This window comes from Tasmannia lanceolata, unplaced genomic scaffold (genome assembly GCF_043159265.1).
Source record: "Tasmannia lanceolata isolate RefF3 unplaced genomic scaffold, GAP_Taslan_0.1 ptg000005l, whole genome shotgun sequence".
Lineage (NCBI taxonomy): Eukaryota > Viridiplantae > Streptophyta > Magnoliopsida > Canellales > Winteraceae > Tasmannia > Tasmannia lanceolata.
In genome coordinates, this window is record NW_027518682.1 from 2,897,904 (window position 1) to 2,925,891 (window position 27,988).

Below are 27,988 nucleotides of genomic sequence, written 5' to 3' on the forward strand. Positions count from 1 at the left end.
CTGTAGAGGGGACAATCAATCTTTATTCAATAATCATCAAAGTTAAAATTCCTAATACAATGAGGCCTATATATAGGCAATGTGATGGAAATAAGATTCCATGGAAAATAAAATTACATAAACTAATAACATGGAAATAAAAACCCTAGAAACTAAATAATATAAAAATAAATTCCTAAACTAAATAATACGGAAATATAAATCATAATGGGCAAATATGCCACTTATTGGCCAATATGCCACTTATAGGCGTATTATCTGCATCATGATTTTGTGTTTAAGAACTGCTATAAAATTGGACCAGAAATATCTTGGCTTCTGCCCAGTCTCCCCTGCCATATTCTTTAAGGACGAGATATCCTGTGATCCCTGCAAAACAAACCAACCACAAGCTTAACAAATCTAAGGATCTAAGCTAACGAACCACGGGCAGTTCAAATAACATTTGAAGCAATTCCAAATGAACCAGGGCCACCAAAGCCCAACAACTATGCCAGACGGTGCCACGGCCGACCATGCAAAGTGTGCCAAGCCCACCCACGCCAAGGTGTGTAATGGCGATTGTGCTTGGAATTGTCAAAGGTCCATTTAATTGACAAGAAACCAAATTTACAATGTTCTTAGTAACAACACATACTACTTGAAAGGAGATTCGGTTGATGAGGTCACATGCAGTGAGGTCAAGTTGAGAATCATCCATGTCTTGACCGAAGAGATCAGCACTTGATATGGCTGTTGAACTCTACATATATAAACACATTATTTAAAATGTCAGACATAAAAGTTTATCCAGCTTCAACTACTGAAACAGAAGCTGCATGCATTTTGCCACCACAACGGCAGTTATTTATCTTCAACAGTAATTTATACAATACGGGTACCATTAAAAAAAAAGTATGCAATAACAGCCTTCCATATTTTAAAACATTATGATCTCAGGCACATGCCAGATATGCCTCAAGCACAGGTATTGGAGACCTCAAGGCAATCTCTTTTCTTGTTTATCAGTAGTATTTGTATACTATTTATTTTTTTCGAAAGAGTATTTGTATATTATTTATAATCTTTGTTTTCTTTGATTATTTGGTATTATTTATGTTCTTTATATACTTTCCCCACAGGCCTATTTAGGGGGCTGCCCACATCTGAGAAAATCAATCCCCCATTCCTGTTGCTGGAATCACTTAAACAAGCAGCACGGTAAAGTTTAGTTTACATGAATAGACCTGAACACATTTTTTTAAAAAAAAATTTTAATTATTTTTTTCTTTCATCTCATGCTTCATGAACTAATATTGTATTATTGTTTTTTTTTTTTTGATCGGTAAGCTGGGATCGAGCCTGAGACCTCAAGGTTGAAGTATTATTGTTATACTAAGAAACTTAATTTTATTAATTATCATATAACTACATGGAGGTATCAGCATGTTGGTCTTCTCAGAGCCAATGTGTCTGACGCCTCATATCCCATGGAGCCAGATATTATTTACATAGAGGCCATTTTTAAACATAACAAGAAATGCACATACTGAAAACTTCTGCAGAGAAATTTGAGACTCAGTATCGCCAGCTTTGATATGATCACAACAGACAATGAACCTCATCAGAGGCAGATGCATCAACAACACATAAAAGGACATAATAAGCTTTAAATGGTAGAATAAAAATCCTTAAAATAGAACAACAAAAGCATATTAAATCCTAAAGGATCAAGAAGTGGTAATTATCATGTCTAAATGACACCATAGAGTAGGAGCTGTCAAACCACCCAGGTCAGAGAATACAGAAATTAAAGATTTTTCCTGTTATCATGACATTTTATTGTAAACTGGTTATAGTCTAAATGACAAATATTGCTCTTTGGAATTTATTGGCTCGGGTATTTATCAGGATAAATTGAGCAACATTTTTTTTCCTCAGGCAGTACTGGGAAATACATTTTCGAATGGCAAAAATATAATAATTAAAAATATTTTAAAATCATAAAATCCAAGATTTGGGTGATGCATTTAATGAGTTATTAAATTATGACTTACACATAAGTAATGAAATACGACTTTCTCAAAGCTAAATTTTAATTTTTTTTTAAGAAGATTCAAGAGCATAAACCAGCAGCGAACAATTACAAAAGGAGCAGAGGTTGCTCTTCACTAAAGTCCGTACTAACTCTTGCCTATCTCATTGATGGTAAGACTCAAACTCCATGGGTCTCTACTCTTCTGAGCACACACTTCACCACATTTTGAGATCCACTTTGACGATGAGGGCTCCCCTCCTCGAAAGGACATAAAATCCTAAGAAAACTTGTTAGGTCTACTCTTTCACATTCCTACCAAATATCCTTCCCTTTAAACTTTTCCTCCACGCGCTCATAGCACTCAAACACCTTAGCCTCGTGATCCCTGAAGCTAACTAAACTAAAAGGGTCCATAATACACGCCACAAAGTGAGATCCTAACCAGAGTCCTACACAAAACCTGATCCAGAATGATAGTGTTTTGATGATCAAACTAATGACAAAAGAGGGCAAATATCATAATATTTTTCTGATAATATCTAGCGAATAACAGATTATGCCTATTTCAAATGAGTATTACAAGTGAAACTGAATTTTTTAATAGCCTCAAAAAAAAAAAAATTGGCACATAGGTTAAACATTCAGGAAGGATATGGTTTGCTAGTTATGAATGGATGGAGTCAAATATACCCAGAGTTTCCCAAATACTAAGTGGCTCATACTTCTATTTGAACTTCAAAGCTGTATGGTGCAAACACAATCAATAGGTGAAACAGCCAATGCTGAGAATTAGATGAAGGGTATCAGAAATACCATTTAACAATCATTTGGAGTACATGTGAAGACACAATTCTATATGCCAAAGCGAAAGCTCAATAAAAGCAAGCGATCACAAACTGGTAAGTACAACAAAAATACTCAGTGGCATGACATTTTTCATTGCATTCTTGTAAACAATGCATCGCACTTCCCATTGTCAAGTAACAGGTGCAAAGGACATGTCTGAATACAGTAAAATAAATGTTTATGCTTACTTATATTTAGCATTTTAGCTCAGAGAGACTTAAAATGCCTCATGGGGGAAAAGGAGCTACAAGTTGCACAAATTTGATAAGAGTCAAAGGCGAACTTAATGGAATGGTAGTGGTGGTGGTAAGTGGTAAGAGTAGAAATGCAGGAGCGAGATGAGGCTTGTAAGTGGAATTGGGGAAGGGAGTTGAAAAGAGATAATGGCGCCTTGGGGAAAAGATACAGGCTAGTAAGGATCAATTAGATAGGCTGATCCAACAAAAGAGACCCATTAGAATTCTTCTGACATTGTGCAGTGCATCTATGTTTCCCAAGTTACTAATTTATCCCGATTAAACGAGGAAAGAACTTTACTCAGGTAAAATTATGATACATGACATTATATGCATGTATCATAATTGTGTTCCCTTTCGCGGATGCTATTCCATGGGAAGAAATTGGTGTGTTTGTTGCCGAAAAGGATGTCCCTAACTTGGGAAGAAATGAGAGTACCTCTATTTTCTGCGTTTCCCAATAAGCTAATTTTTTCCGGCGTGATTTCTTTCTGCGCGACCGCTGCTAAGGGCCCTTCTCGTTTTTCCTTAGCGTTTCTCTCGTTTATTGGTTCTTTGGGCCCAAGCCCTTCTCGCTCGTTTGTTTCCCTAGAATCAAAAGGAACTATGGTTTTTTACAGTCGTTGCCTAAAAGAAAGCAACGAGGAAAACAATGCTGCTCGTTTTCTTCTCGAAGATTGGCGGGGTAAGAAGTGTGGGTATCACAACTTCCTACGAAGGGTGGAGTGCCGGAGATGTCACCTAAAGCCGATAACTGCCGACAGTTGGAAAATAAAAATGAAGGTTCATGAGGAGGAGAAGGAGGTGGAGGACCGCCTGTGGCCGGAAGATGGAGACCGTAAGTGAAATTCCAAGGGTGGTCCCGAGTACGGCAACTTAAGAGGAGGTAAAATTAGGTTACTAACAAGTTTTAGACTTTTGAAAACTCAAACCCAATTTTGGAAATTAAGAGATCAACAATAAAGTTTAAGCACACAAGTTAAATCTAAAGTGCAAATGCAAAATAAAGAGCAAGAGTAAGAGAGATTGCACCCGAGATTTAAAGTGGTTCGGTCCTCAAAATGCGAGGCCTACTCCACTCCACCAACAAAAACCCTTTGATGGCTTCACTATGTGATCTTCTTAACTTCGGCGAAGATCGGTGCCGATTACAAATTCCGATTACCTTTAACCTTGGTGGCATTCTTCACCACGGAGAGTGGGCTACGCTTCTCCGAACACTCGCCCGATACAACGTTCTTGATAAGAAGGAAAGAACAAAAAATCCCTCACAAGGGTTTACAAGAATTGTAGAAGATGTACAAATTTAGCCTATGATCCAAATCCTAAGCTTTAGAGGATGAGAGGCATAATCAAGTTTGATTCACTCTTGGGATGTTCAAGTAGAGTTTAAGAATGTTAGGATTGATGATTTGAAAGTTTGGAATACCCATATATATAGGAAAACCAAAATATGACCGTTCAATGGCATTGTTGTAATTCCTGCAAAATTCCCAACGGCTCAAAATATGACCGTTATAGTGTTCTCGGAGTTCCGAGAAAAAATCTCGGAGTTCCGGGAATTCACACAGAAGATGGAAAAGAGTCTACTGGACCATTTCTCGGAGTTCCGAGAAAAACTCGGAGTTCCGAGAAGCCTATGAAGAGCAGATTTTTCACTTCTGTTTTTGGGCTTCCAATTCTCAACCTAGATGGGATTGCTATGAGGGTTCCAAGGTGTTGGATCTCCACAAATACAATCACTTATATATTTTAGGGTGTGTGAGATTAACTTAATTATGACTGTCAAAATCCTAAACTAGGATTGGATCTTAATACAATCTAATATAACTTGATCTTCAATGGATTCTTCAAGTCTTCATTTGTCTTGGACTTCAATGTCTTTGGCCTTCAAGATGTCGTCCAATGAGATCTTCTTGGCCTCAATCCAACCAATGTTGTCTTAGCACCAATGTGATCTACAACTTAGACACTCAAACACGTTAGTGATCATTAATCACTTGTGTATTGGAATCATCAAAATAAGATGGGAATGCCAATGTGGAAACCATTGGGCTTACAGTAAGGAAACTGAGGATGATGATGATAGGATGGTGAAAATCTCCGGTGAACAGGTGAAACAGAGAGAGAAGTTGTTGAAGACATGCCTGATAGGAAGAGTGAAGAAATGTGACTGGGAGCTGGAGGAGATTTGGCAATGGGCAAGATGGTTTTGGGATTTGCCCCAACTTCCTGAGCCCTTCATAATCAGTAGGAACGAAGTTTTATTTGGAACAGTAATGGAGATAGGGACTGACGGCAACAATCCTCAAAGCCTCGAATATGCTAAGGCTAAGGTATTCACTTCTGAATGGTCGTTTTTTAAATCGGTGGTTCGATTGAATGTGGACAACCGGTATTACTCCACTGGTTTCGCCGGAGAATTTGGTGAAGACCTGATTCTCGCTGCAAATTCCGGACCCAAGAAGGTGATGTCTTATCCTTTTTCACTCAATGTCTCGTCGGATGGGCGAGATTTGAAACGGGCGTCCCGCCGGGAATGGGATGGCTCGTTTCCAGCAGAGTCTGTTGATAACTCACAGAAGATGGATCCACCGGAGGCCTTCGGTCCGGTGCTCTCATCCAACGGCCAGAAATCCGATAATGATGATTGGCGGAAGGAGAAAAGACGAAAAGGGAAGGAACCAATAGGGGAGCTACACGATCTCGCGCGTGAGACGACACTTGCTCGAAATTCAAATTTTAAATTATTAAAAAGAGGGAAGGAGGCGATTGATCATTGGACCATTTTTCGGCGTGAATGGGGACAGGAAAGACAAAACCCGTTGGGCGAATCAAGTGGGAACAACTATAGGGTGCGCAGTGACCGTCGGAGGAAGCTTTAAAATTTTCTAAATATCCTTATAATGCAAAGGGTACGATGGTAAAAAACAAAATGGAGGTGGGGAAGGAACCACGTAAGGATAGGGATAGAGGTAATGTGGTGGATAAGTCTGCTGCGCTGGCAAAGCCTAGGGAAGAAACGTCTTATCCTCTCTAGAAGGGAGGCATGCAGGAGGACACGTGGAAGCGTTCGGTGAGGAGAAATGTAACATCTGGCGGGCAATTTCCCCTGGAAAACAAATCAAGAAGCAAAACTGTGGACCCCGATCCGGGAGGGAGGTGGGGAACGAGTCCCCAGCGGCCTCTTGGATCATCCACACGTGAAGGAAAGCTCTACCGAGGAACTCTCGAAACAAAACAAAACTCAGAGTCGCCATCCATGGTATACGGCCATGGATCCTAAAAAAAATATGCTCTGTATACCATGGATAACCAGAAATGAATGGGTTCGTGCCTGATTATAAATGGAGAAGGTCCGAAGAGCACCCCCAATTCATCCAAGTGCGAACACTTGGTCTCTTATGCCATTTATTATTAACCTCGAAGAGTTTCGGGCGAAAATCATATGAAATGGGAACAATTCTCAGGAATCGTCTACCTAAGCATGCATTTCCTGAGGATAAAGAAATAAGCATACACAAAATGAAATAGAAGATGTGTCACCTAGGAGTAGCTAGATTATGAGTGACATGCCTAAGGGGTGTCTAAGTTCTGGTGGACATATACATGCAAGCTACAGCTAAAGGTATAGTATCAATACAAGAAAGTAAGAAAACACATCAAAACATAAAACACAAATCAATCCTATATATGACAGGACAGGACAGATCCTAACTCTAATGCGACTTGACTCGGACCAAGATGGCCGTCCACCCTGGCTGCGCTACGTATCCCGGCCTCGGGAAGAATCGGAGTCAACGTAGTTCGATGACCTATTCTAAACTACTACGCCTAACCATCTAGAACCGCTATCCTAGACTCGATCCACTAGACTCGACTGATTTTTTAAAAGCTTTTTGTATAATTGCTTAAATTCATGTAAATTGTAATTTTTAGGACTCTCTATATGCCCTAACTAATGCAAGTTGGTTAGCCTTAAGCTAATGCAGGTGGGCCCTATATCCTATGTGTAACTAGGCTGTGCATCCTAAAGAAAACCGTGGGCTGCATATATGCTTCCTAGTCTAGCCACCGGTTTGACTAAATATCTAACCGATCGACTCGAGGCCTCCTAACTCTAGGGACACTCACACGACAGGACACACCATATCAATACAAACAGGACAGACTCCTAACTCTAAAACACCCTAAATATCTAGGACAGACTCCTAACTCTAGGGGAAGATCTTTTTGAAAAGGTTTTGAAGTTTTTTGTATTTTTTTGGAAGGATTTGAAATGTTTTATTTTTAAAGGTTTGGCTGGACCTGGGATGTGGATCCCAAGCTGCACTACGTACCCCGTGGAAAGGGATCAAGCCAACGTAGTTCGGAATATATTCCGAGATAAAGATGCTAGACAAGCAAACAAGTGTGATTCACAAACAAGTAAACTAGCGTGCTCACAAACAGGTACACCAGCGTGGTCATAAACAAGTAAACTAGCATGATCACAAAAACAAATGAAACACCAATCGGATAAAACATGTTTAAAGGGAATATCTGAAAGACTTGGAAAGTCTTCTAAAATGAAGAGAAATGGACCAGAGATTATACAAGACTAAATTATGTACACAAGTAACAACTTATATAAGAACTAAACCACAAGTAAGAAGGAGTAGTACAAAACTGAACTATGAACCCTACTCTTTTGAATACAGATCTCGTACTTTTTAAAATAAAAATAAATAAATAAATGCAACTAATCGAGCCTTCTTGTTGAAAGAATTTTAAGAATGACTGAGCTGCTACTTAGTGAAGGTTCAATTATCTACTATCCCTATCCCTATCTATATCTATAGACTTGATGCTAAAATGAAAATGCAATGTGACAAGTCTCTAGCTAGGAATGCGAGCTATGCTCCTGAAAGACAAAATGACAGGGAGAACTACTGACATTTATTACATTATGTCTATTTAGGACAACCACCTGATCCAAGGTATTATCAACCTTAAAGCTATGAGCTTCCTACAAACTTCCTTCCTGAAATCATATATACATGGCATAGCACAATTCAAATCGTCCCCTGCCATATCTCTCACAATAAGAAAAGCATCGAATCTACCAAAGTCCAAAATATCATCACAATTCCCAAAAGGATCTTACAAGTTCATCCAAAAAGAAGAAAATCAGGTCATATGAATGCTAACATGATGGTGTCAATGTCATTCTTCCCAAGCAACTAAATCAATTTAGTATTATCATTCAAACATGGCTGCGAGGCAACACAGATGAACAATCAAATGTGAAATGAATCTAGAAATCCAAGAACATGAGAACAGGGTAACTTCACTCAAACATAAAAAAATTGGACCAATGCTTCGATTAAAATGGAATAACATAGAGTATTTGATCCCAAGATCATGAAAACCATATAAGCATAAAAAACTGAACAGATCCTCCAACCAAAATTCCATCATATACATCAATCCATTCTAAGAAAATAAGAATCATCTGAGTATTAAAAGCTGAATAAATCTTTCAACAGAAATATAAACAAGATTTAGAAAAATTTCACATAACTGAACTTTAAAAGCATATCAAGCATAATCATAGAGCTATCTATGTTACAACAATTCAAACACAAAAATCTACTGACCTGAAGTGAGATTTGCCTTCCTCTTGCAAAGAAATAAGAGCTAAAAAAATACGTGATCTGGTACGGATCTTACCAAATTTGAGTCTCAATGCCAAATCTTGCTGCAGAGAAAAGAAATCTGACCAGAACTCAAACGAATTCACCAGAAGAACTGAACGCGGGATTGCGAGTGCTGTCCATTGCTGCTTTTCATCTCATGAGCATGCCACAGTTTGCCGACTCAAGAAAAAGCATGTTCTGCCTGTGCTGAGCATTCATAATTCCTCTTTCTTGTACCCTCAAAAATCTCTACCTTCAATATCTCCTTCCCTTCCATTCCCCTGCTTCCGAAAAACAAACGAAATCGAACAATCCGCGAGCAAAGTCACCAAATACACCGCACTCGCCAGCATAAAAACGAAAGGATCACTCTTATCCGTTAGATCTCGAAAAGTCTCGTTCTCATCGCTAAGAAAATGCATCAGAGCCGTTCCTAGAAATACACCTCCTGCAAATTGAGTTCCGAGCACAAGAAAAGCATCGTTCCATTTGAGAAAATACGGAGAAATCCCTCCTGCGAAGGTTCCGGCAAAGACTAAGATCAGGCACCAAATCTTGACGAGGATCAGAGATTTTGATCTCAGATCTGGATTTTTCGCCATTGGATCATCGTCGTGGTTTCCGACGCCGTGGCCGGAGACGGAGAGAAAGAGGAGGAAGAAGATTGTGAGGGAGAGTAATGCGGTCATTGGAAGAATTCATGGAGGGAAATTGGAGATAGGGTTAGGGCTTTTAAATAGGGTTTTTCTTCTCTCTTGCTTTCTCTCTGGATTTGTTGAAACCCCCCAAAAAAAATGAGAGTCCACAATGGCCTTTTATAGATGAGGGGATCAATGGTGGCGAGATATGGCGAAGTGGAGATGGAGGCTAGAATAGGATTGGATCCATGGTGCTTGAGCTCTTCTCCTCCCTCTCTTAAAACCTCTCCCTGTTTCTAAAAAAATGAGAGCCTCCCCTCATTTGCTTTAACCGAATGCCCTTTATAGGTAAAAAAAACAAAAAAAAAATGGGAGCCAATTTCATCATACTCTCGATTTGGTAACTACACCCCCCATCTGCCTTTTACACAAGTGAAAATGACCCCCTCTTTCTCTCTTACTCTTCTCTGCCTTGAACTTTTAAGAGAACTTTTCATTTCCTCGATGCCTTTTTAATAAAGGCAAATGATACATTTGCACCCCCCCTTGTTTCTTTGGGCAGCCCTCCATTAGTGTATTTAAAGCATCACAAGAATGGTTTGAATAAGAAAAGGGAATGAAATTGACCCTACTATGCTTTGACGTTGCAATATATTCAGCTTTGTCATTGCTCTTTTTATTAGTAAACACAGTTGGGATGGTGCTTACCTAATCCCATTTTAATAACAGCACCAACCTAACTTGCCTTTTCTTTCACCTTTATTGTAGTGGGAAATAATATGGGCACAACCTTGTGTTGATCATGACACCCACCTTGCTGTCCTTTCTACATTTCTTTCCTCTATCTTGCAAATGATAAGTACACTACATTTCCTAATTCACCTCCCTCCTAGTTCTTTTGATTATGAAATGATATATTCAGCCCCCCTTCTCTCTTGCCTTGGACAGCCCCTTGAAATGTTATGTACTCCCTTTTTATAGATCATAAATGATATCTGCACAACCTGTTTTGATATTTGCACATATTCGGCCCATCTTTTTCCCCATTTCTTACCCATTTTCCGTGAAATTTTGCACAGATCTTTCAAGGACAGCAACAACCCTTCGGGTAAAATCTCACACAAAAACGAACAAGATGGACTAGTAAAAATATCTAAGCTAGGCTCCTAGGAAATTTCAAGATTGGACTTCGAAAATTTTATTCGATTTTGAGAATTAAGGTCCGGTCAAAATGGGGTGTCTACAAAAACTCTCTCGAAAAAAGGGGATTTCTTCAAGCAAGGAGAAACGAATTCAAGGACGTGTCCCGGAGCTCTCATAAATCGATAGAAAAATTGATGCATTCATTGATTGATCGGGCGGTTGATCGAAGGTTACATCTTAGGCAGGAATGGTCAAGGAATAATCGTAACTCCCATGCTTATAGAACGGAGGATGTTATCAAGGAGTATATAGCTTACAAACAGAGGAAGAGCGATGAAAAAATTCATTCGAAGGAGCCGGTGGTAAAACCGAACGTGGGGATTTCATTCCACATATCGCTGGGATGGAAATTCCGACAGAAAGTCCAAATACGCTCTTGCAGCTTGACGTCGGAAAGCGGATATCGTGTGAAACGGTGAGTGAAGCTTTAACCCATCCTGTTCCGGTTACTGCGGTATGTGAAGGGTTGCTGGGACTGGTATTGACGACAGCTTGCCCTCCTAATGTCAGCCTGGAGGTGCAGAAATCGGGGAATATGGAGAGGGTGGCGTTGGGTGATGTGATATCGTCTGCGTCGAGGCAGTATGAAGACAATGAGAAGCAATCCGTCGATGGTGTTAAACCTATAACCATGAATGGCTTGCTCTTGAAGGAAGCCTACAATTCTCTCTTTGCTCCTGTTGTTTTGGGCCTGAGAGAGGAAGATACTACGATCATGGATCATACTCTAGTGGCGCTGTCTATGGAGTGCCAAGATAACGATATTGGGATGCATACCGCTATTGCTGAAGAGTCCGGAAATCCGATTGAAAACTCGGATTCAAAAAGGGGGTGTCTGGACGTGTCGGTGGAGGTGGACTCTATGGAGGGTGAATTGCAGGACAGAATTAAATCTTGTCTCCGTTGTGACGAAGACACGAATTCTGAAAGTGATTAGGCAGAATTCGAGGGCTTTGTCGGAAATGGGAAGGGATTTCGGAATTCTTTTCGAGGAAAACATTCCGTTAACGGAGAAGATGTTTGCCGACATCCATAAGAGGGAAGTGAAGAATAAGGCTTCAGCCATTAAGAATTTCCCTTTCCTTTGACCAACAGGTCCTCGAACCCCTCGCATAGGCTTTTGCCTTGTTCTACCGAGAGATGAACTAAGGAGCGGGAAACTAAGAACCTCTGAACGACCGAACAATCTCTGAGCTCGGTCAAAGAGAAATAAAATTCGAAACGGACCATGAAAACGTTCAAATCTACCTGATGGGAGGGGGATGAGGGAGTTGAGGCGGTTGCGCTGATTGCCTCCTGGGGAAAGGGTTACTGGAAAGGCACAGTTAGAAATGAAGATCATTTTCTGGAATATCTGGGGGCTGGGGTCGGAAAGGAAAAAGCTGGATGTCAAAGATTTATGCTCCACGAGAAACCCTGATATCCTGGTAATTGTGGAGTCAAAAGTATCAGGGGTTTCGAAGCGTCTCATTGATGATCTATGGGGAAGGTCAAATAGAAGGTGGGAGGCCAAAGATGCTAGGGGATCTGCAGGTGGACTAGTAGTAATATGGCGTGACAATTTATTTGTGTGGATGGAAAGCTTTGCAAAGGATCACTCAATCTCGATCTGATTTGAATCTCGGTCAAATGATTATCAGTGGTTGTTGACGGGCGGAATACGAAGACATCATAAGGAAAGAAGAGATTAGCTGGAGGCCGAAATCCCGTGCAACCTGGCTGAAAAAGGGGGATACGAATACTAGATATTTTCATCGCATGGCCTGCACAAGAAGGTTGAATGCTATCAGTTGCTTAGTGGTGAATGGGAGAATAGTGGAAGACAGAGAAGTAATTCGGAATCAAATTGTGTCTTATTATCAAAATCTGCATAGAATTCAGCATCATTGGCGTCCTAAATTGGCGGGGCTACGATTCAAAAAGGATACCGGAGGGTCGGGATCAATGGTTGGAAAGGCCTTTCACTATGGAGGAAATTGAACTGGCGCTGAAATCGTTACGCAAAGACAAGGCACCTGGTCCTGACGGGTTTCCATTAGCGTTTTACAATCAACACTTGGAGATGATCAAATCTGACATTCTAGTGTTCTTCTTTGAATTCCATGAAAGGGCGGTCCTTAACAGAGCCATTAACACCATGTTTATTACCTTGATTTAATTCCAAAAGTTAGTGGAGCGGTTGACATTAAAGACTACCGGCCTATCAGCCGGGGTTTATAAACTTTTGGCGAAAGTTCTTACTCGAAGGCTTAAGACAGTTATGGGTGATGTCATATCAAAATTCCAGGGAGCATTCGTGAGTAATAGACAAATATTAGATGGAGTTTTAATTGCAAACAAAATCCTCGATTCAACTAAGTGGGAAGGAGGGAGTGGTATAATCATGAAGGTGGACATTGAGAAGGCTTATGATCACGTTGAGTGGTGGGTTCTTGATCATGTTATGGGGCGAATGGGTTTTGGTTTAAAATGGAGGGGTTGGATGAAGGCTTGTATTTCTTCGGCTTCCTTCTCTGTCCTCATCAACGGTTCTCTAGAGGGATTTTTTGGCTCATCGCGAGGAATACGGCAAGGGGATCCTCTATCTCCTTACTTTTTTATCATGATGGCGGAAGTGATGAACTGTTTATTCGCAAAAGCGGAGGAGTTGGGATACATTCAGGGGCTCAAAGTAACTGAGAATTCCCCGGCGGTGACTCACCTACAGTTCGCCGACGACACGTTGGTATTTATAAAAAAACAGGCCTGAACAGGTATTGAATCTCAAACGTCTTTTCAAATGGTTTGAAATCACTACTAGGCTGAAAATCAATATGTATAAGAGCCCTCTCGCTAGCATTAATATTAATGCAAGCCTCTTAATGGCCCACGCTGAAAAATTGGGGAGTGTGGCAACCTCACTTCCCCTAACCCATCTCTGTCTCCCACTGGGATTTGGAATACCATCGAAATCACAGTGGGATCTTGTGGTGAAAATGATAGAAAGGAAATTGACTACATGAAAAAAGAAATATTTATTTTTTGGGGGAAGAATAACTCTCATAAAGGTAGCATTGGCCAATATGCCCGTGTATTTCATGCCGCTGTTCAAAATACCAGTAGCGGTGGCGAAAAGAATTGAGAAGCTAAAGAGAGATTTTCTTTGGGAACGGTTTGAAGAAGGAAAAAAGTTGAAACATTTGCTTAAATGGGAGAAGGTATGTCTGCAAAAATAGAAAGGTGGGCTTGAGATTGGCAAGCTTAGGCTGAGAAATAAATCTCTTTTGGGAAAATGGCTGTGGCGTTTTGGAAATGAGAAAGATGCATTATGGCGCAAAATCATTGGGGGGAAGTATGGAAGTAATTGGGGTGATTGGAAATATGTCGGAATCCTCAGCGAGGTAGGGGCTCTGGAGCCTGGAGGTCCATTAGTATTGCTCGGGAGGCTTTCGTTCCTCATATCCAATTCAAAGTCGGGCGGGGGGCGAATGTACGTTTTTGGTTGGATGTTTGGGTCGGCAAGCAATCACTAATGGAGAGGTTCCCGGCTTCGAATCGGCTGGCGATTAATCAACATGCTTCGGTGGCGGAACATTTCAGTCGCTGCGAGGAATCCGGGAAATTTGTGTGGGATATAAAGTTGAAGAGGAACCTTAAATACGAAGAAATCAATTCATACACAGATCTTCTTCGGATCTTGGAGGAGTGTTACATACTACCGTATGAGAAGGATAGAGTTTTGTGGCAGCCGGACTCTGAGGGTGGATTTTCGGATAGATCATTCTTTCAACAACTTTGTATGGAAGAAGGCATAGATTCCAACTGTCAAAAGATATGGCATCTAGCAATCCGGATTATGGCATTTGCATGGACGGTATCGCATAAATGTATCAACACATACGATCGTCTGAAACAACGTTACTTTCAGCTTGCCAGTAGGTGCATACATTGCTGTGAAGCGGAGGAAACTATTGATCACTTATTTATGCATTGCTCTTACTCGTACCGCATATGCAGTGCAATGTTTTGCGCCTTTGGGGTCCAATGGGTAATGCAAAAGGAAATTACTGATGTCATTCTCAACTGGTACAATGCCTTTCATGGGTGCATAGGTGAATATTTATGGAAGGCATTACCATCTGCTATTATATGGCACTTATGGAGGGAACGGAATAAACGTGTTTTCTCTGACAAAGGTAGGCATTGGAGGCATATTGACACAAGGCTATCTCTAGTTGCTTGGGCAAAGGCAAAAGGAAGATTAACTTACCCCACTGGAATCGCATTAAGAAATTGGAATGTGGTGATACGCGAAAGAATTGCCGAGGAATCAATTACACCACATTGGATAGCCCCTGGGGAGGGATGGTTAAAGCTCAACTTCGACGACAGTTCATTGGGAAACCCCGGGCCGGCTGGTTTTGCTGGGCTAATTCGCGACTCCATGGGTAGGACTATAATGTCGTATTCAGGACTTGCGGGTACGTGTGATGCCAACGAGGCGGAAGCGAGGGGATTGCTTTTCGGCCTTCGATGGTATGCAGACCACAACATGGGCCCTTTGATTGTGGAGGGGGACTCGTCGAATGTTATTGGCTGGGCCGGGAATCGAGGCGGTGGGCCGTGGACGTTAAACTTTATCATTGATGAAATCCAGGATCTCGTTCGGCATATTCATCCAACTCTGGTTCATCGAAGGAGAACGGCCAACTCTTTGGCTTATGTTTTGGCCAAAGAGGGAGTCATCCTTGTGGAAATTATTGTCTATTGTAATGATTCTCGGGCCTCATCATAGGCATCTTTTTATTTGATCTGTATTGGGACACCTTGTCCTCCATTTTTCTTAATAAAACTTCTTTACTTTTCAAAAAAAAATGACATTATATGCAAAATCTGTCTGATTAATTGCTCTAAGGAGGTTCAAATAACAAAATGATTGCAGCAAAGAGAAAGAGGCATGGGGAAAAGCAGCTGCAGATCAAAAAATGAACAAAACCTGAACCCTCAACGTATTTGGTCATGATCAAGCACTAGTAAATCAACATGAAGTCAAAAGAGCAACTGAGCTTGCACCTAAGCTTGTAAAGACCGATAAAAATTAGCCATTCATACAAAAGACTGATACAAATTCAAAATAAACAATGAAATCAAAAGGACCAAACAGCAAAGCATGTATAGTTGATTTAACTCACCAGAGATAGCAAAATAAGAACCTGGTTTCAGTAAGCAAAATGCATTGCTTCTGAGATTGAACTAGTGCATATAACAAAAAGGAAAAATCTATAGTAGCAACAAAATAAGCCATTTTGCAAGCAATAAGTTGAGATAATCTGTCCACTAGGATCAGCCCTTTCACAGTCCAGACCCAGACCAAGATTGACTTGAAAACACAGAAACGAAACAAAAAAAGAAAAGAAAAGAAAAATTAAAATGACCACTGATATTGGCACTAACATGTTTGATAATTGCCCTAACTCAGCTTGTCTTTTCTTTTATAATTGGTTTCTCAGAGATTTTTGAGAACTATAATAACCTTAGATAGCTGTTGTCCAATTATCAAAACATGGTAGTGCCAATATCAGTAGCATTTTAAATTGAACCTTTTTTTTTTTTTTGAGAGAGAGAGAGAGAGGGGCACACAGAAATTTAGTAGACGGTGAACAGTTAGAGCAGTAGGTTTTTACTGTTCAGAAAATAAAAAATATTTGATAGTTTGCACTTCTTGATCAGACTGATATGCAGGATTTCAATTGTACAATTAAAAACATATATATATATATATATATATATATATATATATATATGAGAAAACGGTTCCTACACATGTGTAGAGAGTTCTCTACACACTAGCTTAAAATACAGTGGGGGCCCACATTGTTTGGGTGATCCAAGCCATCCATTTTAAAGGCCCTCACATAGATAGGGTGTCTACAAAAAATCAGATACATAGGACATCCCAACCCTACGATGTGTGGAGGTAAAATGGACATCTTTAAACCTTCACAAATTAGTCCATTTTTTGCCTCCACAGTTCGAATGGTTAAGATGATCTTATGGATCTGATTTTTTGTAGACACCCTATCTATGTGAGGGCCTTAAAAATGAATGGTTTGGATCACCCAAACAATGTGGACCCCCACTGTATTTTAAGCTAGTGTGTAGAGAACTCTCTACACATGTGTAGGAACCGTTTTTTTTTTCTCTCTCTCTCTCTCTCTCTCTCTCTCTCTATATATATATATATATATATATATATATATATATATATATATATATATATATATATAAACAATGTCAAAACATTTATATAAATACCTGCACTTTAGATGTACCGGAGCTTGTTTTCTTCTGAAATCCACCATCCATTCCAAAATCTGCAGAGGATGAAGAATTGGGCGGTAAAACATGACTAATTGTTTGTGCACTTCCAGAACCATTTTCAGCAGATTGGACATTCTCTACATATTCAAAGCGAGAAGGAAAAGATGTGCGTGATGCACCCAACAATGTCGTGGCATTAGTTGAGGAGGTCACGGCAGGTGCTGGTTCTTCAGGCTTCTGATCATAGAGGCTTTCACTCGGCTGCATATATTCTTTTGTTAAGGAAAATGCATCACCTTTTTTGTGTGTAAATCAAATCTAACCATGAAATCCCAATTTAAACTAAAGACTGTGAAGGCCTGTCTGTTTATATTATTCTCTTATTACAGAAATCTTATTAAATATTGAAAAGGACGGATCTACCTTCGTAGTGAGCTTGCAAACACCAAGCCCTCCTGTCTTACTTCCAATCTTCTTTGCACCAATGGGCTTTTTAACAGAACTAGTAACAACTGAATGTGTTGGAGCTTTAGGAGAAGGGGAAATTTCAGGTGTTATAGGCCTCTCAAAGGGATTTTCTTTTGGTGCATCTATAACCTTCACATTCGAAAGTCCATTGGCTGTAGGTGTTGACTGGGAAGAACCAGGCGATGAGGGACAAATGGTCTCTTCGGCAAAGCTTTTAGCAACTTCCTTTGAAAGTAGTTGCCTGTATAACTCGGCAGCCCTTGATGTATATTTTTCCTCAATTTTGCCTCCATCACTCCATCCGTGCTGCTTAAAGAAAACTTGTGCACGGTTATTTCCTCCAAAACTCATCATCTTCAACTGTTCAGGACTCCATGAGTCAAGATTTGTAGACCTGGGAGTCAAATAAATAAAAAATTCTTACTGGCCTAAGTATAAAATAAATGCAAATAACAACTTTTAATCTGGCCGAACAAGAAAATAAAGGCAATTAAGGGTGTGTTCTTTAACGCTTTTTTGGAACTGCTTTTCGTATTTTCCGCTCCGTGGGCGCGAGAATGTCGTTCTGCAACGACTCTGAAGAGTTATCCCAAGAATCTGTCCTGATTTTTAGTCGTTATTCTCTGGAGCGACTATTTGTCGCTCCAAAAATAAGGGAACGATTCATCGATCTTCCCTATCTCCAACCTCTTCACGTTCTCCTGTCTCTCACTCTACGTAGGCAGCTTGGGATTTTCGTCCCAAGTTCATTCAAACTTTTCAATAAAATCATTTAAACCCTTCAAAAAATCATTCAAGCATCACAAAAATCTTTCAAACCTTTCACACAAAAAACCAAAATGGGCAAGGATGGTGATTGTCAGGTCACTCGGAGCCTTCCTTTCATTTCATTTCCGATTTTGATCGTGGTTTTCAGGTTTTATCGGTTTTCCGACGTTTTATCGGGTTTTGGGACGGGCGACGACATAACGTGGCCCCTTCACAGGAATTGTCTTCGCTGAGCCCAACGATAGGCTATGACGATCGTGAGACTTATCCGATCTTTAGCGGATCAGGATCGCTGAGCTTGATTCATTAGAATCGCTCCCTGAGCATATCGTACGCTCCCTTTTCTTTTCCCTGGCATTCTTGGTCCTCATGTACCGTTGATTTTCCGATTCACTTCTTTCCCTGTATCTTTTAGCTCATTGTGTGTTTATCTTTGACTTCTTATGTGCTACTGTTAGCTTGCTTACTTTCTTAGCATGAGATTGATTATTATTTTCTTAGCATTATCTCTTACATAGGCTCGCATGCTAGTGTGTTTATTCTATTGCTTTGGTAGTTCACTGCTGTGCTTATCTGTCCTCTCACATGCTTAGCTGTGACATTTATTTGCTTACTTATCATGATCATATGCTTAGCTGTAGATATTTACTGCTTTTCTGCTTATCAGATCTGCTATTATCTGCTAGCTGTAGCTGTGCGTGTGGATGTTACTGCTTTCCTAGATGTGATGATTTAGGATTAGATGCGGTGAGTTAGGATTTGGATGTTTATTTTCTTTTGCCTATTCCGGGTCATGCATGCTTAGATAGACGTTTTCTCAGGATACTTGTTCCCATTTCGATTTTAGCCCAAAACTCTTCAAAATTAATTAAAAATGGCACAAGAGATCAGGTGCTCGCACTTGGGCGAATTGGGGGCGCGTAACACCTTCCCCATTCGTCATCAGGCACGGACTTTTGTATCTCTGGTTATCCGTTGCAACCGAGTATTTCATGGGATCCAGGGCCTACTTCCTTGGATGGCGACTCTTCTTTGTTATAGGTACATCTCGGTTCCGGGCTAGTCCTTGAATCAAGAGGTATCTCATTTACATTGCCACACATGCTGTGAGTGGCACTATTTGGAGAGTTCCTTGGTAGAGCTCTCCTTCACATTGTGGAGATCTTAGAGGACCGGCGTGGGATCTCGTGTCCCTCGCCACATTCGTCCTCGGGATCGGGGTCCACACTTTGATACCTTACCTTAAAATATCTATGATTACTCCCGTTGACAATTGTTCTGTGTATCTGATGGATACGGAAAGATCATACTCCTACGGTTCTTGTATCTCCCTTCTGTCATTTGTCAATCGATCTTTCATTTTATCTTATCCTCTATTTTGCTCCTTGATGGCCAAACGATTGGATCTTTCATAACCATCCAATTTCTCTCTCCTTTTGCCACTCCTTTCAGATTTCATCATCAATATTCTTAAAAAATATCCCTTCAATTATTCATGGGCTGTGGGTAGCCAGTCAAACATTTTGAAATAATTGATTGATCAAGGGGGAGTCTTTTCGTCTCAAAATCCGAATAATATTCATTACTTAAAGTGGTTGCATTCATCGAAAGGAACAAATGACGATGCAATTGGTTCGAATTTGACCATGAGGTATCTGGAAACAATATTTGATTATTTCTTTCATTCGAAATGGGCCCTTATTTTTTGCATTCCATTTTTATTTGATTATATTTCTATATTCTTTCCAGATCCAAGGATTAAACAATGAAAAAAAAAAGAGGAAATAGATCCATAGGTTCCATACCATGTTATAGAACTCATGCTTCATAGAAATATTAGATCAGATAGAGTCGACGCATGAAGCAGGTTCATTAACAATTCACATAATAGAGTAAAAAAAAAGTGCCAAAAAAGAAAAAAGCATTGACTCCCCTCCCATATCTTGCATCTGTAGTGTTTTTGCCCTGGTGGATCTCTCTCTCATTTAATAAAAGTCTGGAACCTTGGGTTACTCATTGGTGGAATACTAGGGAATCCGAAACTTTTTTGAATGATATTAAAGAAAATAACGTTCTAGAAAGATTCATAGAATTAGAAGAACTATTTCTGTAGGACGAAATGATAAAGGACTACCCGGAGACACAGATACAAAAGTTTCGTATAGGAATCCATAAAGAAACGATACAATTGATCAAAATGCACAATGAAAATAAATGAACGGTTTGAAAAATACACATTTTATGGTGTCTACCTTATTCAAACATCTAAACCATTCATTGTTGGGCCCGACTAAGGGTCCGTGTTCAGAGTGAAAAGAGAGTATTGTTGTGAGAAAAAATATAGGTGGGGTCTGCCTTCTTCAATTAGATGTAAACAATTCAGATGTTTAGTCCCAACCAAAGGTTCAGAGAGACATCACTAACCAATTTGTCAGAATTCAAACCCACTGAAAGGATATCCAGAAAGGGTGTTTTCCAACGGGAAAAGCCACAAGAAGCTCTATAAAAACAGTAGAAAATACTAATTCTAAAGAGAATTCGGATTTCTACTTTAGCAGACCCAAAATCACTATTTCCAACACAATTCTCTCTCTCTAAACCCCTATAAAGTTTCTATTTTTACTGTTTTAGAATTCTCTCTCTTGTAAAATCTGGCAATATAAATTGGTTAGTGATGTCTCTCTGAACCTTTGGTTGGGACTAAACATCTGAATTGTTTACATCTAATTGAAGAAGGCAGGCCCCACCCATATTTTTTCTCACAACAATACTCTCTTTTCACTTTGAACACGGACCCTTAGTCGGGCCCAACAATGAATGGTTTAGATGTTTGAATAAGGTAGACACCATAAAATGTGTATTTTTCAAACCGTTCATTTATTTTGACCCAAGGTTGATCTTTGGGGCACAACCTATTTATGTTGGGGCCCAACAAATGAACGCTTTGGATCTGTGAACAAATTGGCCTCATAGAATTTTATGAAAAATACGTAAATAAAGTTTGAATGTCGGTGCTATAAAAGAGGTGGGCCCTTGTGTATATTGCGTTCGCAGGTCTGCATAGATTTTGAAACATACAATGATATTCAAAGTTCCAAACCATTCAGTTGTTGGGCAATAATGTTACTACACTATGCCCCAAAAATCATTTTCATTGGATGATCCTAACCTCATATAGAAATCTCTATAAATCGATGTGTTACGATCATCAAATGGAGATGATTTTCATGGTACGACCTATTAATGTTAGGGCCTAATAAGTGCGTGGTTTATATCTTTGAATAAGTTGGGCGCCACTCTATTTAAAAAAATAAATAAAAATACTTGCACTTACATAGCCATATAATGATATTTACTAGAAAATTCATCGAGGCCCATGTTATTCCAATATTCAAACTGGTCATTTGATGGGCCCCAATGTAAATAGGTCTTTCCCCAAAAATACCCCATAGGATGATATTTGGAAAATAATTCATTTAAAAAACAAAATCATTTTCAAAAACAAAATATTTGGAAAAATAATTAAGGGCCGTTTGGATACCTCATGCATTTGTATTTTGATTTCAATTTGAGTTTTGGATACAAAACACATCAATCATCTTCATGATCATGCTTTGAGAGAGAGAGAGAGAGAGAGAGAGAGAGAGAGAGAGAGAGAGAGAGATGGGGGAAGGGATGTCTTGTTGCTGCCGGAGCAACATCGATGAGCAGCGATGGTGAAGGAAGTTGCCACAAATATTGATTTCCAAATAATGTCTCATAGAACAGATTTGAAAATCGGAATTTTTTGCACTGTTGTAGCTGATTTGGAAATCTAAACGATCTTATTTAATTCAAAATATCAACTAAATCCAAATCTAAATCTTTTTGGTATCCAAATGTGGCCAGTGCATTTAAAATAAATATGTCGGGTAAAGTATACCCAAAAAAAGGGCAATGATATTTTCACTCCCCCTAGAATACGCATTCGCTCCCCTTTTTACGTGATTTGACGTCAAAAAGCGTTAACTAGGGGAGCGAATGCGTACTGCAGGGGGAGTGAAAATATCATCACCCCAAAAAAATCATGATTATTTTGAAAAGTCGGCTTGCCTAATCATTCCGAGAACCTTACTTTTTAACTGTGGCCATGGATAAAAGTACAACCAAAGTTACAAATTATCAGAGGGGCTCAGCCTCTAGGTCAACTACTGAAGACTTTGTTCTCCAACCTTGAGGTGGGAGGTTCAATCCCAGCTTACCAGCAAAAAAATGTTACAAATATTTCTAATATGGGATTTGCTAGCATCCATCACATAAGGCATTTCGCAGATGGTCTGTTGCATTTTCTAATATTTTGGAAACATCGTGCTATTTTTTTAATTTTTTAGATCATTTGAGTCTTTGTTTTCCCTAGCTATCTTGTGTGTCAAGGGATACTGGCAGCAGGGGTCCCTGTCAGACCCTAGCTTACCTACTTAAAAAATGAATTTTGTAACATTGATTAAGTTAAAACGTTGTCAAATGGATGTGACAAACTTGTGATAAATTATGCAAAACGAGAACAAAATGTTCGGCTGTAGTGGTGTCCGGCTTTTCCTCTTCGTCTTGTATGCTTGATTTGCTTTGTAAGCTTCTTGTCCCCTGTTCCTTTTGTGTTCGGGGTGGCCTGATTTTCTCTCGATGTAGCGCTTTTTTTCTATATTAATATATCTGGTGGGGGGTCTTGCCTAACCCCAACTTACCGATCAAAAAATAATTTAAAACAAAAATTACGCAAAAAAGTGATTTGGAAAAGAGAGATTTTACAAGGTGTAAGCCTTTATAGCCCCATATTTTTCAAAAAGTACTATAAGAACTACATCATAGGATGATCCAAACCGTCCATGTGATGGAAAACGGAGGTGACAAGGATGGGAGATGTGTAGAGATGTCTAGAGGAGATTAAGAGGAGAGTGGTAGTGTGTTTGGTTGGATGTCAAAGCATGTGGAGAATGTAGGGGTGTCATTAACAAAATAAATAGTAGAAGAGAGAGAAAGAGAGAGAAAAGTACTGATTACACAAGACAAGACATAGTCTACTCTTCTCCTTTCTAAAATCCACCAAAATGGAGGTTTTGCATTGGAAGATTAGTAGAGGGGACAATCCCACCACATAAGCACCACCTAAGAAAAAATCTAATTGATAATAATTTGGCGTTTCATATTCTGAAAAATGCCCAGCCGGCTTCCATGTTTTTTGCAACCAAACAGGACAAAGGGAATAGATTGTGCCCCACAAACCATTTCTATAGGATGATCCTAGCCCTCCAATCTATAGAGAAACTACGAATTATGGAAACCTCTATAGATTGGAGGGCTATGATCATCCTACGGATATGATTTTTGGGGCACAACCTATTTACGTTGTGGATCATCCCATGGACTGTTTAGATCATCTTGTAGTGTGGTAAAAGAACTTATAGAGGTTCCGTCGTGACGTTCTTCTCTCCCGCACCACCTTTATACATGTGATGGCTCTCTCACGTGGCCGACAATGGTGAAATCCTGGACCCGCTAGCTTCTTCTTTGTTTTTTTTTTTTAATTTTTCCTAGGGATAAATTAATGCCATTGAATATTTATTTTTTGTACGAGAGATGCTAGCAAGACGGGGACTCGTTTTGCTAAGAATAAAAAGAACGGGATCAGCCCGGACGGGTGTGCATAAGTCTCGAGTTTGCTCCCTGGAGATTTGTGATCGAATCCCACCCGGGCTTACACGATGCGAGTGGTTTGCGCCCTATTGCGCACATCCGTAGGGAATAGTCCTACTTCCGATGGGGTGGGAGAACCTACGTCACCAAAAAAAAAAACAAAAAGAACGGGATCACATTTGATGCCACGTGCACAAAGAGAGGCAGCACTAAAATGGTGAAAAATTTTTGGGTCTACGTAAATGACAAAAAAACCTACTTAATCCAAGGCCGCCAAGGATACACTCCGGCCGGTGTTTCACTGTTTGTGTTTGTCGTTCGTTCAGTTGAAGTATCATTTATTTGTTAATTTAACACTTATGTAAGGATATTTTAGTCCATTTCAATAGTCATCTTTATTTCGATTATGGTTTTAGAATTTCCTGTTTTTATACGGTGGCCCCATCTACCACCAATTAAATTTGATTGCAGGATTAATTCTATTTCAATAAATTAAAATAATTTCTAACTATTAAAAAGCGAAAAATATTCATCAATCAACATCGTATTAATACGATCGGAGGGTTAGAAGTTAGAACCATCCGATGGTGTTCAGTAACTTCAAAGTAAAATTGCTAACGTGAGAGTGTGAGACATGGTAGCCCAAGTGAAGTAAACGTCGTCGGGCCCCACTGGAAGTAAAAATTAACGTGAGACATGGACCAGTAGAAACAAACTGGATACCCTTTTTTTGTTCCTGACGCACAGATTCATAAATCTTCACTAGGGCATCCCATAAATGGTTCACATGGTCCATCATCAGACCTCCAGAGACCCTTAGCAAAAGGCAAAAATCAACGGGTTAGCATTTCCCGCAAAGATTTTTGGCTTCATAAGACCAATCAAGCTGTTCGACGATTGAATTTGGCCGGTAAATTATGGATGCAATCGGATCAACGGATCAGATCACGTAACTGGGGCGCAGGTGGCGCTTAACATAAACGGTCTACACTATTCAATTACTTTCGGGATTGATGTAGTATTTACAAATTAATATTCTGTCAACGTAGTGTTTGCTTTGCAAGGAAAGAAGGTAACATGGGAAAGAAGAAGGAAGCAACACACTTTTTTATTCACATATTTCATATTAGATACACGAGGCAAGCAGATTACGCTCTGTTACAACAAAAAAAAACTCATCCCCATACGAGCTCAGTAGAAACACGAGGCAAAGAGACCCTTCCTCTATGAAACCGCCACCTCTATGGTCTTGGGCTTAGAGGTGTCCTATTGAGCCTTCTTCTTGCCAACGGCAGCCTTCACATCATCTGGATTTCATTGGCGTCGTTCGGGACCGTGAACTTTCTCCAGTAACGCACCCTTCTCCGCTCCACTCGTATTGGCTTCACTTCTTTATTCTCACCTTGGTCACTCTTCTTCTTCCCAGCTATCTATCTTTACCATTATCTCCAGTAACCCCATTATCTATCTTTACCTGTTTTCCCAAACCCATTCAAACATAGGCATCCGGTAACTGAATACTAGAATTGTGCTGCTTTTAATTTAGGGAAATGCTACTAGCCCAACCATATTTTGATATTTTTCACAAACCATCTTTTGTCTTTTAGTATATAAAGAGCTGTCAAAAGGTTATTATTACATTGCCCAAAAAAACTCTGTTAGAGCTTGATTGTATTGCACAAAAATACAGAACAGGAATAGAGAGGAATAGAGAGAACTGAAGAAGAAGAAAAATCTAGTGTTTCTTCAAAAAATGACTGGTTTCGAGGCACCAGAACCTCCAATTACAAGAAGAAGAAAAAAATAAATTCTACAGATTGATCTCCTTTCTTTCTCTCCCTTCCTACTTTTATACCCAACAGAAATCTCCTCAACTGTTATAACTACTTATAACAACCTCAACTGAATTAGTTGCCTAATCCCTCAGCCTTGCTGGCAACACCCTGTTTCTACTGCCCATTCTTCTCACTGAAGCTGTAGCCCCCCTGGTTCGTGACAATTGCCTCCCCTTGAAATGGAACCTTGTCCTCAAGGTTCATGTCAGGGTCTCAGAACTGACAAATCCTCCCAGGAAGTGGCTTCAAGGGGTAATCCATCCCATTGTATTAAGAGTTGAGAAATGTTGTCACCGTTCCGCTGAATCACTCGATGATCGAGCACAGTGCGAGGTTTGCAAAGTGGCTGAGTGCCGTTGGACATTGGCGGCAAAGCTACCTCTGCAACTGATGGATCACCCGTAAATCGTTTAAGCAAGGAAATATGAAAAACTGGATGAATTTTTTATCCTTCTGGAAGCTGTAATTTGTAAGCTACTTTTCCAATTCTTTCAAGCACCAAATATGGACCATAAAACCGTCTAGCAAACTTATGAGAACTCCTTTGTGCAATAGAAGATTGCCGGTATGGTTGTAGCTTGACTAGTACATAATCACCTACCTCGAATTGTTTATCCTGGCAATGTTTGTTAGCTTGAAGTTGCATTCTGACCTGAGCACGTTGTAGGTTAACCTTCAGTTGTTGTAAAACCGTATCCCGTTGCAGTAATTCTTGATCTAAAGCTTCCAATTAGGAAGTGCCCCGTTCATAACGAAGGATAGTTGGAGGCTTGCGATTGAACACAATTTCAAAAGGAGTCATCCGGGCAGCAGAATGGTGTAGACACCCCATTTTGACAAGGCCCTAAACCCGCGTATTCGAATGAAATCTCGAGGTTGGACAAGGTCCGGAAGTGCGAAATAAACCCGAAATTTTTTGAGAAATATTGTTGTTGCCTAGCCCATTGAACATATTTCGCAGCCCAGGAAAACCCAAAATCGCATTTGTACCCTGGAATCGCCGACCCTGGTCCTCGTACATGTGTTCATGAAATTTGCAAAAATTGCGAAATGCCTGTGAGTTTTGATATTATCGCTCCTCTATTCGTACCCCTAAATTCCGGATGACACGTCAGATAGCTTATCTTCTTTAGGAGTTTAAGGGGGTCATCAGTGATTATTGTCATTTTATAAAATACCCTGCAAAAATCATAAGAGAAGAAGAAGAGACAAGTTGAGTTGTGCAAATATCAAAATCTGGTGTGTTGATATTATTTTCCTTCTTCAGGGCGAAAAGGGGGTTTGCTATCTTTACAAGGGTAATTTTGTAAGTCTGGTAGTACTTTGGTTGTAAGCAACCCTTAGCAGCCATGGGATCGAATTAGAGGGTTAGGATCATTTGAAGAGAAGAGATTTTTTTTACCTTTTCTCTACCCCGGACCACCCTCTTTATAGGTTAAAAAGAGTAGTCAAATACATTAAGAGGGGCTGTTCCAAGGCAGAAAAGGGGGCGGAATATATCATTTCCTTCTACTATAATGTGGTCGCTAGGGTTTCTCAAAAGAGGGAAGCCTCATTTTTGCAAGAAAAAAAAAACAGAGAGGGAAGAGAATAGCAGAGAGAGGAAGGGAGCTCAAGCTCCACCTATCCGACCCACCTTCGCTACCCTTCTCCTTCCTTCACCACCATTTTTGCCACCCAATCAAACCTAACTTAGTCTTCTCCAACCTCCACCACCTCGCCTCCAACCTCCGGCGAGCCACCATCATCTCGGCCCTCCATCACCACCTCCACTCCCATCAAGAATCATCTCCATCTCCACCTCGCCACCACCTTCCCACCTCGCCACCATCTTCCCCTTTCACCCACCACCTCTTCCATTTTCCCCATTTGCCTCTTCACTAGCCACCTCTATTTCCTCTTCTCAGACCCATTTCAAAACCCAATCCAACCCCAACTCCATCTTATTCCACTCTCTTGATCCCAAGTTGCAGCCACCATTACTATCACCTAACCTCTGCAAATCCGGCTAACCTCCACCATTTTCCGCTTCTTTTTTTTTACCATAGCAGACCCAAACCCATTTTCTGCTTCATCCTCATTTTTCTCAACCACCTCCGGCCACTCCTCTGGCCGGCCTCTATCCGCCATCACCGCCACCTCTACCTTGGCTCCACCAGCCACCACCTTCTTCTTCTCCTTTCATCTCTGCAACTCCCGACCTCCGGCCACCTCTCTCATCGTCGCCTCCAACCTCCGGCCAAGCCATCACCAGCTCCGGCCACTTCCCAGCCACCCTCATCCCTCTCCCACTATTAAACCTCTCATTTCCCTCCACCAAACCCAT

General features: G+C 40.2%; 1 protein-coding gene across 1 annotated transcript; it reads right to left on the reverse strand.

Moving 5' to 3' along the window:
• Positions 1-3: 3 nt before the first annotated feature.
• LOC143876895 (putative ADP-ribosylation factor GTPase-activating protein AGD8) lies at positions 4-27,988 on the reverse strand. The gene is made up of 6 exons (XM_077378575.1): positions 27,808-27,988; positions 25,887-26,049; positions 17,342-17,780; positions 16,913-17,179; positions 638-742; positions 4-369 (listed from the first exon to the last, which is right to left on the reverse strand). Exons 1-6 carry the CDS (start codon positions 27,986-27,988, stop codon positions 244-246), a joined length of 1,281 nt encoding a protein of 426 aa, XP_077234690.1. The 3' UTR covers positions 4-243.